Source organism: Oryzias melastigma, unplaced genomic scaffold (assembly GCF_002922805.2).
Source record: "Oryzias melastigma strain HK-1 unplaced genomic scaffold, ASM292280v2 sc00236, whole genome shotgun sequence".
Lineage (NCBI taxonomy): Eukaryota > Metazoa > Chordata > Actinopteri > Beloniformes > Adrianichthyidae > Oryzias > Oryzias melastigma.
In genome coordinates this window covers 462,519-476,038 of record NW_023416886.1, presented here as the reverse complement: position 1 = coordinate 476,038, position 13,520 = coordinate 462,519, and the positions used below count along the sequence as shown (strand labels likewise).

At 40.5% G+C, this 13,520-nt stretch overlaps 1 protein-coding gene across 2 annotated transcripts in view; it reads left to right on the top strand.

Annotated features, from left to right (window-relative positions):
* Positions 1–12,234, top strand: part of ero1a (endoplasmic reticulum oxidoreductase 1 alpha) — a 14,124-nt gene extending 1,890 nt beyond the window's left edge. The window contains exons 2-15 of one of the 2 annotated variants that reach the window (XM_024263075.2): positions 855–974; positions 1,046–1,129; positions 1,208–1,249; positions 2,377–2,453; positions 6,634–6,707; positions 6,906–7,026; positions 7,355–7,416; positions 7,492–7,518; positions 7,587–7,679; positions 8,865–9,111; positions 9,447–9,516; positions 9,962–10,048; positions 10,523–10,659; positions 11,500–12,234. In XM_024263075.2, coding sequence (XP_024118843.1) covers positions 855–974; positions 1,046–1,129; positions 1,208–1,249; positions 2,377–2,453; positions 6,634–6,707; positions 6,906–7,026; positions 7,355–7,416; positions 7,492–7,518; positions 7,587–7,679; positions 8,865–9,111; positions 9,447–9,516; positions 9,962–10,048; positions 10,523–10,659; positions 11,500–11,560 — 1,302 coding nt within the window. In that variant the 3' untranslated portion in view covers positions 11,561–12,234. The remainder of the gene's footprint in view (positions 1–854; positions 975–1,045; positions 1,130–1,207; positions 1,250–2,376; positions 2,454–6,633; positions 6,708–6,905; positions 7,027–7,354; positions 7,417–7,491; positions 7,519–7,586; positions 7,680–8,864; positions 9,112–9,446; positions 9,517–9,961; positions 10,049–10,522; positions 10,660–11,499) is intronic. The other variant, XM_036210772.1, reaches the window with a different exon arrangement.
* Positions 12,235–13,520: the final 1,286 nt, after the last annotated feature.

Sequence of the window (13,520 nt, the reverse complement as noted above, 5' to 3'; positions counted from 1 at the left end):
GGCTTAAAACAGCCTGATATCAAGGATATCTATTTTATACTGGATTGGCTTGCCATATGTCACTAGTTCTGAACCCCGAATTGCCTCTGGTGGGAGGTTGGCACCAGTGTTCAGCAGTGGAGCCACCACCAGTGTGTGAATGTGTGGGTGAATGGGTGAATGGGTCTGTGACTGTGAGGAGGGTAGAAAGCGCTATACAAGCACACACCATTTACATGTTCTCTGACTTTATTCCACGTTTAGATGTTTTTTTGCAGCTTAACCAGAAACGTTCTGACTAAACTGGTTAAAGACCCACTCCAAAGAAAATGGTGTTTCTGACTTGTTCTTGGAGGACACGTGTAAAGAAAATGAAGCTCCAAGTTGCATTTCTGAGTATTTCTTTATTTAAGTTGTTGTGAATCAGGAGCAGACAAACAAAAGAGCCACAGGGCAAAGTTTGTGGCATAGGAAATACGCTGGGTGATCCTCAGTCTTTCTGCTCTGCTCCCTTCTGATGCATCCACTTGTAGACCAATAGATCCATGAACGTCTCGTCTGAGCTGGAATCTGGATCTAAACTGTACGACTGGATGGCTCTGATATTGATCGCCGTTTTGCTGCACTGCTAATTGGGGGTATGAGGTGCTGTAAGCTAGTGTAAACAGAGAGCTCTCAGCAAAGCCTGCTCAGACATTTGAGCCGCCTACTGTAAGGGTTCCTCACTGTGGTAACCATCTGCTGACAGACTGAGCTGGCTCCAAGTGATCGCCTGATTACTCATCTAACAAGAAGGAGGGATGCAACTCTTCTGGAGCGGAGCTGTTTTCTTAGGAACCAGAGGGTAGTAACCAGTTCCCTCCCTTCTCACAAAGGTCACAGGTCACCTGGACGACTGCGCATGTGATGTGGAGACAATCGACGACTTCAACAACAACCAGCTCTTCCCCAAACTACAAACTCTCTTGGAGTCGGACTACTTCAGGTTCTACAAGGTGACTTGCACTCCTACACACATGCACACACAGAGGAGACTGTTGCTCAGAACCGTTTGTCTCTCGAACAGGTCAACCTTCATAAACCGTGTCCCTTCTGGACGTCCAGCAGTCACTGCGGTCTGAGGGACTGTGCGGTGAAGCCCTGCTTGCCTGTGAGTCTCCACGCCATGTTTGACCCAGATCTGAGGCGTTTCAAGGCCATTTCACATGGAAGCTGTTTGTGTTCACAGAGTGAGGTACCTGAGGGGATCCGATCCTCCTCTCACAACAAGGTGAGCAAAAAGGCAGAAAACTTCCCCACAAAGGCTGATTTTAGAACAGTCACAGAACAGTCTGACCTCACTTCATGTTTGTTTTTTTTTTTCTTTACTCCTGGTTCACAGCAGGTGATGAAGCCCACGTACATATTAGAAGAAAAACAGAAATATATTAAGCTGTTTGTTGGCCAGTTCTGCTGATTAAAAGGGTGTTCCTCTGATTCACCTTCATTCATCACACATGATGCATTTCCTCTCCCTTTCTCATCAGCTGCAGGCGCAGCGCCGCCTACTGGCATCCTGATTGTGCAACATTTTCCTCAGGCCTCTTTACTTATTTTTCCTCAATCTCTTTAAAGTCCCCTTATGACAATTAAAAAGATGTTCCCAGTAGTGTTTTAATGATGAATATGAAGTTTTTAACCAAAATCTCACAACCTAAATGTCCTAAAAAGCCATTTTTCATGTTGATCTGAAGCCTCTGTTTCCCAAACCTCCTCTGATCCTGATGACAACTGTTTTTCTCTGATTTCTGTTCATATTACATTACACATTTACGTTTTATTACACATCAACATTTACAACCCCTGCATGTAATTTCTAGCAAGTCTTTGCATCCTTCATTCAGTTATTTGGGGGTAATTTGAGTAGAATACAAAAAAAAACTTTTGGAAAGATTTTAGTCTTTTTGTATCTAAGAAAAACAATCAAGTCATCATTCTAATGCTGAAAGCTTTTAATGAGGACTTTTTATGACTGCATTAAAGACTTTTCCCTGAGTGAGGAACCACTCCCAGTAAGCCTCAGCAGAACCAGTTGGCATGGCAACCACTTGATCTGCCACGGCTCGGTTCAGGGAGGATGAGAACGGGACTTCATCACAGCAGTTGTAAAAACCTGGATTTCTTCGTCATTCTGACGTGAAGTTCTTTCTGACAGCTGGCAGTCCATGCTGAGTACAGCAGAGCTGACATTACGCTTTGTGCTGGAGAAGCTTCAGCAGTCAGTGAGGCTGAAAAATTCATGTTACCGTTTGTCTTTTAAAAGTGCATCTGTCTTCGCGGGACATGCTGACGGGGTGATCAACTTCAGCACAAACAGAAGTCTGGTTTGGTCTGTACTAACTGCTGTTTCTGCATCAGTATTCAAAAGAGTCCAACCAGCAGCTGGATGGATGCGAGCAGGCCGAGCACCTGGGCGCCGTGGACGTCTCTTTAAGGTGAGTTTCCTATGAAGAGAAAATGTGTGGGCATATTCTGGTTTTGTATCTCATAATACATTTTGTGCATAAGTAAAAAAAAATACAAAATTGAAAAAAAAATACAATTTACAGATTCACAAATTAAAACGACAACAGCTTGAAACTAATTACACACACAAATCTTTAAAAATTACTACAGACGAACTTGTTATGCACACACAAAACTTCAGTTACGCACAATCTGATGTGAGACTCTTCACATCTCACAGTTTCGTCCTTAAGTGATGTGTTTAAATACTACTAGAATGCTCAGTTTTCTTATCAGCTGCATTGAACTTGGATTGTAAATAATATCTAGTAAAATTTGACATTTTCCCACTTTCTTAAACAGATATGCCTAATAATTAATATAAAAAAGGTCTAAATAAACATTTCTGAAACACTTGTTTCTTTAAAAATGTTTTTTTTTCCAGAACTGAATAATCCCTCTGTGTAACTCCTCCCCTGACAGCACCTCAGACCACAAGGCTCTGTCCCAAACGCTGGTCACAGTCGGGGTTTTTCTTCTAAACACCTGCAGATCGATCAGGCTGGTGTTGTTTGCAATCGCTGCAACCAGAACTCCATGCATTGACTGTATAAGAGCCGGTGGGAGGGGCCACGATTCAGACCAGAACTCCATGCATTGACTGTATAAGAGCCGGTGGGAGGGGCCACGATTCAGACCAGAACTCCATGCATTGACTGTATAAGAGGTGGTGGGAGGGGCCACGATTCAGACCAGAACTCCATGCACTGACTGTATAAGAGGTGGTGGGAGGGGCCACGATTCAGACCGCTCTGGTCTGGTCTCCCCACAGAGCTTCTCCACAGCGATAGCAGCGCGAGGTCCTTCTAAACACCCACAGAGCGGAGAGGCCTGATCAGCCCACCGGTCAGCTCCGATCTGTGACTGTTTAGAAGCGCTTCTTCTCCACACCCAGGAGCAGACTCTTCTTCCACTGCTTTCCTGCCCCAGAGAGCCAGGCAAACAGCTGATCGACTCTGCGCTCCCACGCAGGAGCGAAGGGTGTTGGTGAGGACCTCCCACTGCCAGAGTCCGGCGATGAAGGAACTCCTCACACAGACGCTGGAGGGAAAGCACAGCCCAGATGAATAGAGAAACTTTGGTTTTAAAATGGCATATTTAGACTTTTTATATCAGCTATCGGGCATATCTGTTACTGAAAGTGGTAACATGTCACCAGATATTATTCATTATTTAATTCCAAATGGCTGAAAAGAAAATTCTGATGCCAAAGCAGTCAAGCATCATCCCTGACACATGAATCTTAACGATGTAAAAAGAGTCACATCAGATTTGTGCGTAACAAGCGATACGTGTGTAATTTGTAAAGATTTGTGCGTGTAGTTAGTTTCAAGCTGTTGTAATTTTCATCCGTGTATGTGTAAATTGTATTTTTTTGAATTTCATAATTTTTGTACTTATACACAGAATGTTTTCTATGAGTTACAAATCAAGAATACAGTCTATTTTCTCTCCCTATATTCCCTCCTTATATTGGGCTTTGCCTTCCATGGTCCCACTGTTTCACAGATTTTCTTTAGTGCTTTTTTTAGTGATTCTTCTTCATGCCTTTTTTAAATAGTGCATTGTGCTCTGCGTCCTGATTGGCTGTAGACCTTGTCAATCAATCTCCTCCGTGCCTTGTCTTCCATACAGCATGTTTGCTACATTTACAAAAGTCTTCATCTCTACTAGATCTTTGTTTTCATTCTATAATCATGGAATTATTAGTCTATAAAAGTTTGAACTTTGAGAATTTAAACAAGAGCAAAAAGAGTGAAAAAGTGGATAAAGCGGAGAAGTTTAGCAACCTTAACACACCTGTCGTCCTACTTCACGAGTTTCAACTACTGCAGGTTATTTTCAGAATGGATCCCCCTGTGATAAACGAGGGAACTCTTCATACTTTCCTCTATTAAATAGGGGTGTAACGGATCACAAAACTCACGGTTCAGATCGTGACACGGTTTCAGGGTCACGGGTCAGATCATTTTTCGGATAAAAAGTAAAAAAAAAACGGCCAAAAACAACAAGATAAAAGCTAAATCTCAATGACAATTTAAGTAAAAAAACAACGTATTTTGATTAATTTTTTAATAGGCCATTGACATCATTTCATCACCAAAACATGGAGGATTCCTAAATGGTCTTCATAAAATGCTTGTATTTAATAAGTTTTTACTTTGTGAGATCAGGGACGTCACATTTGTCGTCTAGAAAGAAAAGGAGTGATCATGGTGTCAGAATTAATATTAAAATCCATGGCACTGGATAGTCCTGCACTATATCGTTTTTCTTTTTCTTTTTTTTTTTTTATTTAGGAAGTAGGGAAGAAATTTGGACATGGCCATAGACTGTACAAAGAGAACTGGACTGAGTGATCCATGCCCCCTAGTGTTTCAAACAGGAAGTACCTGCTGGTTCCAAGGAGCCAAAATCCCATAAACTTCCATAGAAAAATAAACCCTATTACTCAGTCATTCTATCTGTCAGAATAACTATTCTTGATCTTTACGTCTTTTTTTTAAACAGGATAATCCTCAATTTTTTCATGAAACTTTTTTTCTGTAGTTGAAGTTATTTCAGTTATAAATTGGCCAATCAGATGCCCCCAAATAAGAAAGTGGAGCCTGCGGGCCCCCACACCTAACGTTCAAAACATTTGATAGATTTAATGTAGCTCATATTCAAGACTTAAGGGTGTGTCCTTTTAGCAAACTCCCTCCTGATTGGTGACATTGGTTGCCATGGAGACGTTGACCCAGACTGACTCAGACCAATCACTGCTTACTGGTGTCCTTTTGCTCCAACATGACAGCGTCCGTATCCCGTAAAAATGGCGACTGAATTGACTTCCTGTGGTTGGAGCTGGAAGAAAACCATTTTCTATGGATGACATCACACTGACTCAGTCCAGGTCTCACATACAGTCAATTATCTGACATCCGTTTTTGCTTGGTTTGTTATTAAGGCAGAAATCCACTGTACAGGCTGTAAGAAGGGACAACACAAATGATGCAAAAAATATATATATTCAACCAATCATAAAGAAAAACTCATTCTTTTATTCCAGGTCATTCTAGAGACTCTAAGCAGTTGATCTGATTTGATCTAGATTACTCCTAAGGATAAAGAAATCATAATTGTCATTTATTCACTGCTTTTTAAAAGCGACCAGCAGATTAAAGCCTGAAGTATTGATTTGTAAATATTAAAATCTCATCTAACTTAGACGCTTCAGCTTCATAAACTGTTTGGTGAATGAAAAAAAGTTATTTCTCAACAAAACTACAATCAAATAAATAAAGTGTTATTTGTAGGGCTGTGAACTCTAACGCGTTAGGGCACGCGATTAATTAAAAAGAATGAACGCGTTGATATTCATTAACGCAAATTAATTACACGTCTCGAGGAAACAGTCTTTCGCTTTGCCTCGGCAGTTCAGGCTTCCACGATGAGCGTTAACACTTTTCATCAGGTATTATCCCCCTTATACGATGGTCACTTGATAAATTGAAACATTTCAGACGGTTAAAATGAAGGAAAATATTTCTCTCTTACCTACTTTTGTTCAAAGGATTGTTTGAGTTTGCATTGTTTGTTTTTTGTTGTTCTTGCTTGAAAATTAAAAAAAAAAGCCACATTTTGTCACATTAAATGTACCTGGTTAAACATTGTGATATTAATCGTGATTAATCACAACTCAAAAGTGTGATTAATTTGGTTAATTTTTTGAACAGATTGACGGCACTAATTGAAAAATAAACGGTCTAAATGTTTGACATTTCATATTGTGATTATTCAAAGATAGTAAGTGGTGAGCAAATACTGTGACTAAAAAAATAACAAGAATCGCGAAAAATTGCAATTAATTTTTTTCCTAGTTTGTGATTAATTAGTTCATTATTTTTAATCAACTCTATTTGTCAAAAAATGTGAGGAGGATTAAAACTCCAGTGAAAGCTTCTCCCAGACATCAGGTAACCAGAAGCCCCAGACCTGATTCTGGGGTTCCACCTCCAGCTTTGAGGCTGGACGCATGCAGACCGCTGGAGTTTCCAGCATCAGACTTCTGTTTGTTTGAAGGTGCTGCAGCCTCACGAGGAAAAAGCTTCTTTCATTGTGTTTCAGTGAAAAGACCCGAGAGGCTTTGCAGGACTGGAGCAGACACGACGACGAGGCGGAGCGGTTCTGTGTGGTTGATGGTCAGTCCATCAGTGACATGTTCTATAAACTGGGATGAAATGAAAACCTAAAAAATGTTATTCATAACATTACCTAGATAAGAAATGTTTGAGCTGAGGAAGAGATCCGTCCACCTCCTCAGTTGATGGATGTTCTTCAGCAGCATCATTTGTTGATGGCTGGCGTCCCTGCGGCTGACAGGAATGTTTGCTTCTCAGATGAGGAGTCACCAGACTCTCAGCATGTGGACCTGCTGCTGAACCCGGAGCGCTTCACGGGCTACAAAGGACCTGAGGCCTGGCAGATCTGGAACAGCATCTATGAGGAGAACTGCTTCAAGTAACGTGGAGTTCCTCTCCTGATTTCTGCTCCTCTGCTGAGAGTGGGACCGCTCGCTTCTCCTTTGGTCAAACGAGCTAGACGCTTTTATGTACGGTGGAGAGGTAGAGCGGTCAACATCTAATCGACTGCCCGAAGAAGCAGTACATTTTCTGCTGCTGCTTCATCGCCATGGGAACCAGACGGCCAGGTCTGGAGAGAGTCGGGGCTCCTCCAGCATTAAAACATTTGATAGAGCCGCTCCACTATCATGGTTTTGGTCTTTCATCATCTCAAGGATGAAGTTTAAATCCTCTCAGCTGATCAACTCTCCTGATTTTCCCTGCAGGCCGTTGACCGTCAAGCGCCCGCTGCTGTCCGACTCCTTTCTGAGCAGCTCAGGACATGAAGGTGAGAACTCTTCAGCCACATGCTGTCAGGTAACGTGTGTCTCCACTATTCTGACCTCTCTGGTTCTCCTCACAGCCAGGACCTTCTACAGCTGGCTGAAAGGTAAGCGTCCAGCTCAGCTGCAGATGCCGGAGGTTGCTGTTCCTGTTCTAACTCTGTTTCTGTCTCAGGTCAGTGTGTGGAGAAGAGGGCCTTCTACCGACTCATCTCTGGCCTCCACGCCAGCATCAACATACACCTGAGTGCTAGATACCTTCTGGATGGTGAGATTCATTAACAGCTTTCCTTAAAGAAGGGTGTCAAACTCAATCGCTCAGGGGGCCAAAATACAAAACACACCTGAGGTCACGGGTCGAACAGGTTAAACATTTATTGAACACTCTAAAACTACATTTTTAAAACTTTAAAACTGTAACTTTTTAACATAATTAAGAACTATATATAGAGTATTACATGCAATAATGCTAGTGTGAATGCTGTAAGCTGAACGTGACCACTGAAGATGATTTTATTTGTTTGGTTGTAGGAGAAATGCATGTTGGGTATTTCTAACGTTGGTTCATCCCATAGACTTAATATATAATGGTTCATCCTGATAAAAATGTTTTTTTCGTCCGTTTCATACTGAAGATGCTGAAATTGAGAGCTAAAAACGCTGAAGCTGATAACTAAACTAAAATATTACCTAAATGCCAAGTTAGCCTAAAAAAAGTTAGGTTAGCCAAAACAGCTAACATGTAACTGAAAAAAATAGCTAAACTTCAAAATAACCTAAAAAAACTGAAAAAAGCCAAAATTAGCCAAAACAGCTAGCATGTAGTTGAAATATTAGCTAAACTCCAAACTAACCCCAAAAAAAAGAAATTAGACAAAACAGTTAGATTTCTGAAATCTAATGTTTTGGCTAATCTCCAAAACAGCCTAAAAAGTTATCGGAATGCCAATTTTTAAAACTTTAAAACTGTAACTTTTTTAAATAATTATGAAAAATAAAATGCAGGAATATTATTCTAAAATAAATCAACTTAAACCTTAAATAACAAGTTAGAAAAGCTAACATCAGGCCATTAATAACAATAAAATCAAAGGATCTGGAGGGCCGGATCCGGCCCCCGGGCCTAGACTTGACACGTGCCTTAAACGGTCAGATAAAGTAACAAACCACAAAGACTGTAGCTCTAAGAAATGGACAAACACTGATTCACATTTCAGACACTTTCTCGCATTTGATGCTGCCGCCATCTTGGCTTTTACTTCTCTGGATGACACAAACACACAAGTTAGAGGACAATCCAGAACATGCACCAGTTCGTGAATGGCCACGCCCCTTCACATCTTTATAGAAAGCCCCCTTGTGGCTCCCTGGAGAACAGAGCTGGTCCCTGTGTCTCTTTTACCAACCAAAGGAGGGAGGTGTTGTTAACGGTACGTCACCTTTATTCCTCCAGACAGTTGGTATCAGAAGAAGTGGGGTCACAATGCGTCAGAGTTCAGGCGGCGCTTTGACTCCGAGCTCACAGCCGGTGAAGGACCCAGAAGACTCCTCAACCTCTACTTCCTGTACCTGATAGAGCTGCGAGCGCTCGCCAAGGCCCTGCCCTTCTTCCAGCAGCCCTCCTTCCAGCTGTACACGGGCCGAGCAGAGGAGGACCACAAACACAAGGAGCTCCTGCTGCAGATCCTGCAGGCCGCCAGGTCTGACTCAGTTACATGGCTCAGTCGCACGGTGGGGCGTTCACTGACCTCAAGGAGAATGGGTGAAAGTAGTGCTTTAACTAAAAGTTATTGTAATGTCAGAAAATACCGATTTTTTTCTAGGGGGTGTATTGATAATAATTTCCAGAACCGGTTTGATTCAATTCACCAGACTCTGGATTGATCTGATTCTGAATTTTTTCGATTCCTCAATTTCGTTCAATTTAGAGTTTACACATTTATACACATTTGTTAAATGAGATTGTTATTAGTGTTACATGGATTCTCTGAAGGAGAAGTTCTAACAAAAATGTTTTCCTTCTTCCCGTTCTTAGATCTTTCCCTTTGCACTTCGATGAGACGTCTCTATTTGCCGGGGATGAGAAGGAAGCGGCTAAACTGAAGGTCAGAATCCTGTTAGGGTGGCTTTAGATACCATCTTCTCTTCTCCAGAACCTGAACTAGACACTAGGAACAGATGAGGGTTTAGTGCATGTGCAGCAGAGCTGTTGATGAAAGAAGATCATTCATTCAAACAGAGTCTGTCCAAGACAGTTTGATTGATTTAAAGGAGAAATACTCAGAAATGTAAAAACTAAAGGATTTCTTATTACATTTGTTCTCTTTCTGAAGAAAATGCCACAAATACATGTTAAAAACTAAAAAAAAAAACAGGATTTTCATCGGAGGGGGACTTTACGCCGTTCTTCCTCTTTTCCTCTAAAACATTGAGTCCCAGCTGGAAAAACCGTCAAGCATCAGAACGTGTTTTTAAGTTCCCGCCTGTTGAATCTTCTAACTTTTGGACTGAGTTGTCCTCTCTTCTTTCTGTTGGTGCTGTAAACATCAGGAGGACATCAGGCTGGCCTTTCTCAACATCTCCAGGATCATGGACTGTGTTGGATGCTTTAAGTGTCGCCTGTGGGGAAAACTGCAGGTATTCTTTCTACAGAAAAGATTCTAAAGCTCATTTTAAAGTTCCACTCTGATCAATTTCCGATCTGTTATCAAAGCGTTCCCTGTCGTCTTTCATTATGATTGTTGGTTTTAGCCAAAATCTAAAAGATTGTGTCATTTTTCTTTCTGTAATTTCTCTGTCTGCTCCTGATTCACCACAATTTGATAAAATAAATATTCAGGAAGTTAGTTTTATTCTTAATTTTCTCTATATATGTCCTCCATCATGAGGAGGGATGGGATGATTAAAAAGTAGAAGTGCAGCAGCACTGTGAAGGACGTCAGAAGATCGATGTAGCATCTGAATCAGAAGAGTGAGAGGTGTTGGGACAGAGTGGGGCGTCTTCCTGACGCTGTGGAGGCCATGCCTGTCTGTCTGTTGGTGGAGGAGCCGACGAACTGCTGTTTCCATGTCTTTGATGTCCCTTCACGCCGTGTCTCGTCTCTTCTGCAGACTCAGGGATTAGGCACAGCCCTGAAAATTCTGTTTTCAGGACGACAGATCGAAGCTCTGCCCAAATCCAGCCGGCAGACACCCAGATTCCAGCTCAGCCGGCAGGAGGTGGTCTCGCTCCTCAACGCATTCGGAAGGTGAATTGTAGCTGTTTCAGTCGCAGCAAACTCATTCTGTAAATGTTTCATTTACATATTTGTGCCTTTAGTTTGTCTTGATTCCTGTAGCTTTGCTCAGGTCTGGGTTAATAAAATCCATTCGAATCAATTTAAGATTAGTAGATCAATAATTGATTCATAAAAATATACATTGATTTAGCACATAAAGCTTGATGCTAACGATTAATGGAATTTCCCATAGGACGGCTAATGCTAACTCTCGCTCGACCTAAACATACATTGTTGACTAAATAAACATCTTTATAAACTCACAGGCAGGAATATTCCAAACTGTTTAAAGGAAATAATTTTTAAAATAAACATTTGAGGTCTAAAACATAGTTTTTTGCTCATATTTTCTTTCTGAAACGTCCTCCAGGAGAAACAGAACAATGTTTACGATGTTAATGATCTGAAGATTTTAGTATGTATGAATGTATGATATCAACAATCTCATCATTTCACTGATACATTTACAGTATGTGAACTGGATCAGATTGATATGAATACATTCAAATCATATGGATTATTAGTGTATTTCTTAACAAATGTGTATAAACATGTAAACTCAAAATTGAATTGAAGAATCTGAAAAAAAAAATGGAATAGAACCGATTCAGGTTCTTGTGAATCAATTCTAATTGTTTCTAGAGATTATAATCGACACCCAGCCCTAGCTTTGCTGGGACTGAATGCAGCAGAAAACATCTTTAGTTGTTTGTGGGTCAAAGTGAGAAATCTGAAAGATCTGTTTCCAAACACAGAACCTGGAGTCCTCTGAAGTTATGCTTCAAGTTTCTAATCCTATTTTCTCCTCAGGATTTCTACGAGTGTCAGAGAGCTGCAGAACTTCAGGTCTTTGCTGTCAGAGAACACATGATGGGCGGGCTCCACCTTCAAACATGGACTCTGGAGACCCATGTTGAACCTCTGCAAGAGTCTCTGTTTGTGATCAGCTCACTTCTTATGTTTTGTTTGAAAAATTGGAGTCCTCTGTGTTTTTCTTATTCCTGTAAATGATCAGATCATTTTTCTGGGAGTGTCAAGTTCACCAACTAACCAATATTATCTGCTCCAGTTTATAGAGATTAAATCTGTGTAATGTAAATTTCATGATTTGAAGGTTTCTGCCCTGTTCATGTAATCAAAGCTGCTATCCAGATGATGGCGCTGCTCGCAAAGAAACTCCAAATCATGTTGATCATGTGACAAGTTTCTTTGTTAAAAAAAGAAAAAAAATCAACTATTTGACCAATAATTAAAGTGAATGTTTTTAGTTTGAAGTTTTGACTTTATTAGTATTTTTCTGCATCTTCTGTTCAAATACAAGTTCAGCCTGATGAAAACATCTGAGTGGTAAACATGCAGAGAAGAACGGTAGAGTTTAAATAGAAACTTCATTAATGCTCAGCTGTAACCTGTAGGAGGGATTCTGAACAAGAACTCAAGTGAAGTGAAGGCAGTTTGTTTTACATTACCTTCAGGTATTTTCCACCTCTGGGGGATCAATAAAGTTTTATTCTATTCCAATGAATAAAAGAAATCAAACTTCAATGGACGTTCTCTGCTGCAGGAGGATGTAAACGAAGGTGTACATGCACAGCAGCTCGGGTGACAGTCTGAGATTTGAATCCATCATTCATCAGAGTTAAAAATGAGGGGGGGGGGCGGGTATGTCATTGAGTGACAGATACTTTAGAGCAGGGGTGTCTAACTCAATCACACAAGGCGAGGGGCCAAAATACAAAACACACTTTAGGGCGCGGGCCGAACAGGATTAACATTTATAGAAGACACTACATTTTTAAAACTTTTTAACATAATTATGAACTAAATATAAAGCATAATCTGCAATAATGCTAGTGCTGTAAGCTGAATTTTTTGCTGAAGATGCTAGTGCTGATAGCTGAAAATGCTGAAATTGATAGCTAAAAATACTGAAGCTGATAGCTGAAAACGCTGAAGATAAAATATTAGCTAAATCCCAAATTAGCCTAAAAAAACCGTAAAAAACCTTAAGTTATCCAAAACTGCTAGAAGTAGCTGAAAAAACAGCCAAATTACAAAATATCCTTAAAAAAAAACTAAATTAGCCAAAACAGCTAGCATGTAGCTGAAATATTAGCTAAACTCCAAAATAGCCTAAAAAATCATAGTAAATGCCAAAATAGTCCAAAAAGCTAGCAGAATGACCATTTTTAAAACTGTAACTATTTAACATAATTATGAATAAAAAGGCAGGAATATTATTCCAGAATAATTCAACTTAAACCTTAAATAACTTTCAATATTTTACCCTCCAATAAAAATATATTTTGTCAAAATTATACAAGTTAGAAATAAGCACAAGATAACATCAGCTCATTAATAACAATAAAATAAAATTATCTGGAGGGCCAGAAGAATTACCTCGACTTTGACACATGTGCTTTAGATGTTAAACAAGTTTAACATTTTTTCTAATTTGCAGTATTATGTTTACAGTGGTGCAGTGGTTAGCACTCACAGCAAGAAGGCCCCGGTTCATATCCCATCTAGTAGTCCTGAAACAGAACCACCAATGGAGGGACCTTTCGGTGTGGAGTTTGCATGTTCTCCCCGTGCATGCGTGGGTTTTCACCAGGGACTCCGGCTTCCTCCCACCGTCCAAAAACATGCTTCATAGGTTCATTGGTGAATCTAAATTGCCCCTAGGTGTGAATGTGTCCAGGGTTTACCTCACCTTCACCCAGAAGTATCCGGGTTAGGCTCCAGCAGGGAATAAAATGGGTTTAAAAACAGATGGATGTTATAAGTGGGGCCATTGATATGACATAATACACAATTATTTGGATTTTGCT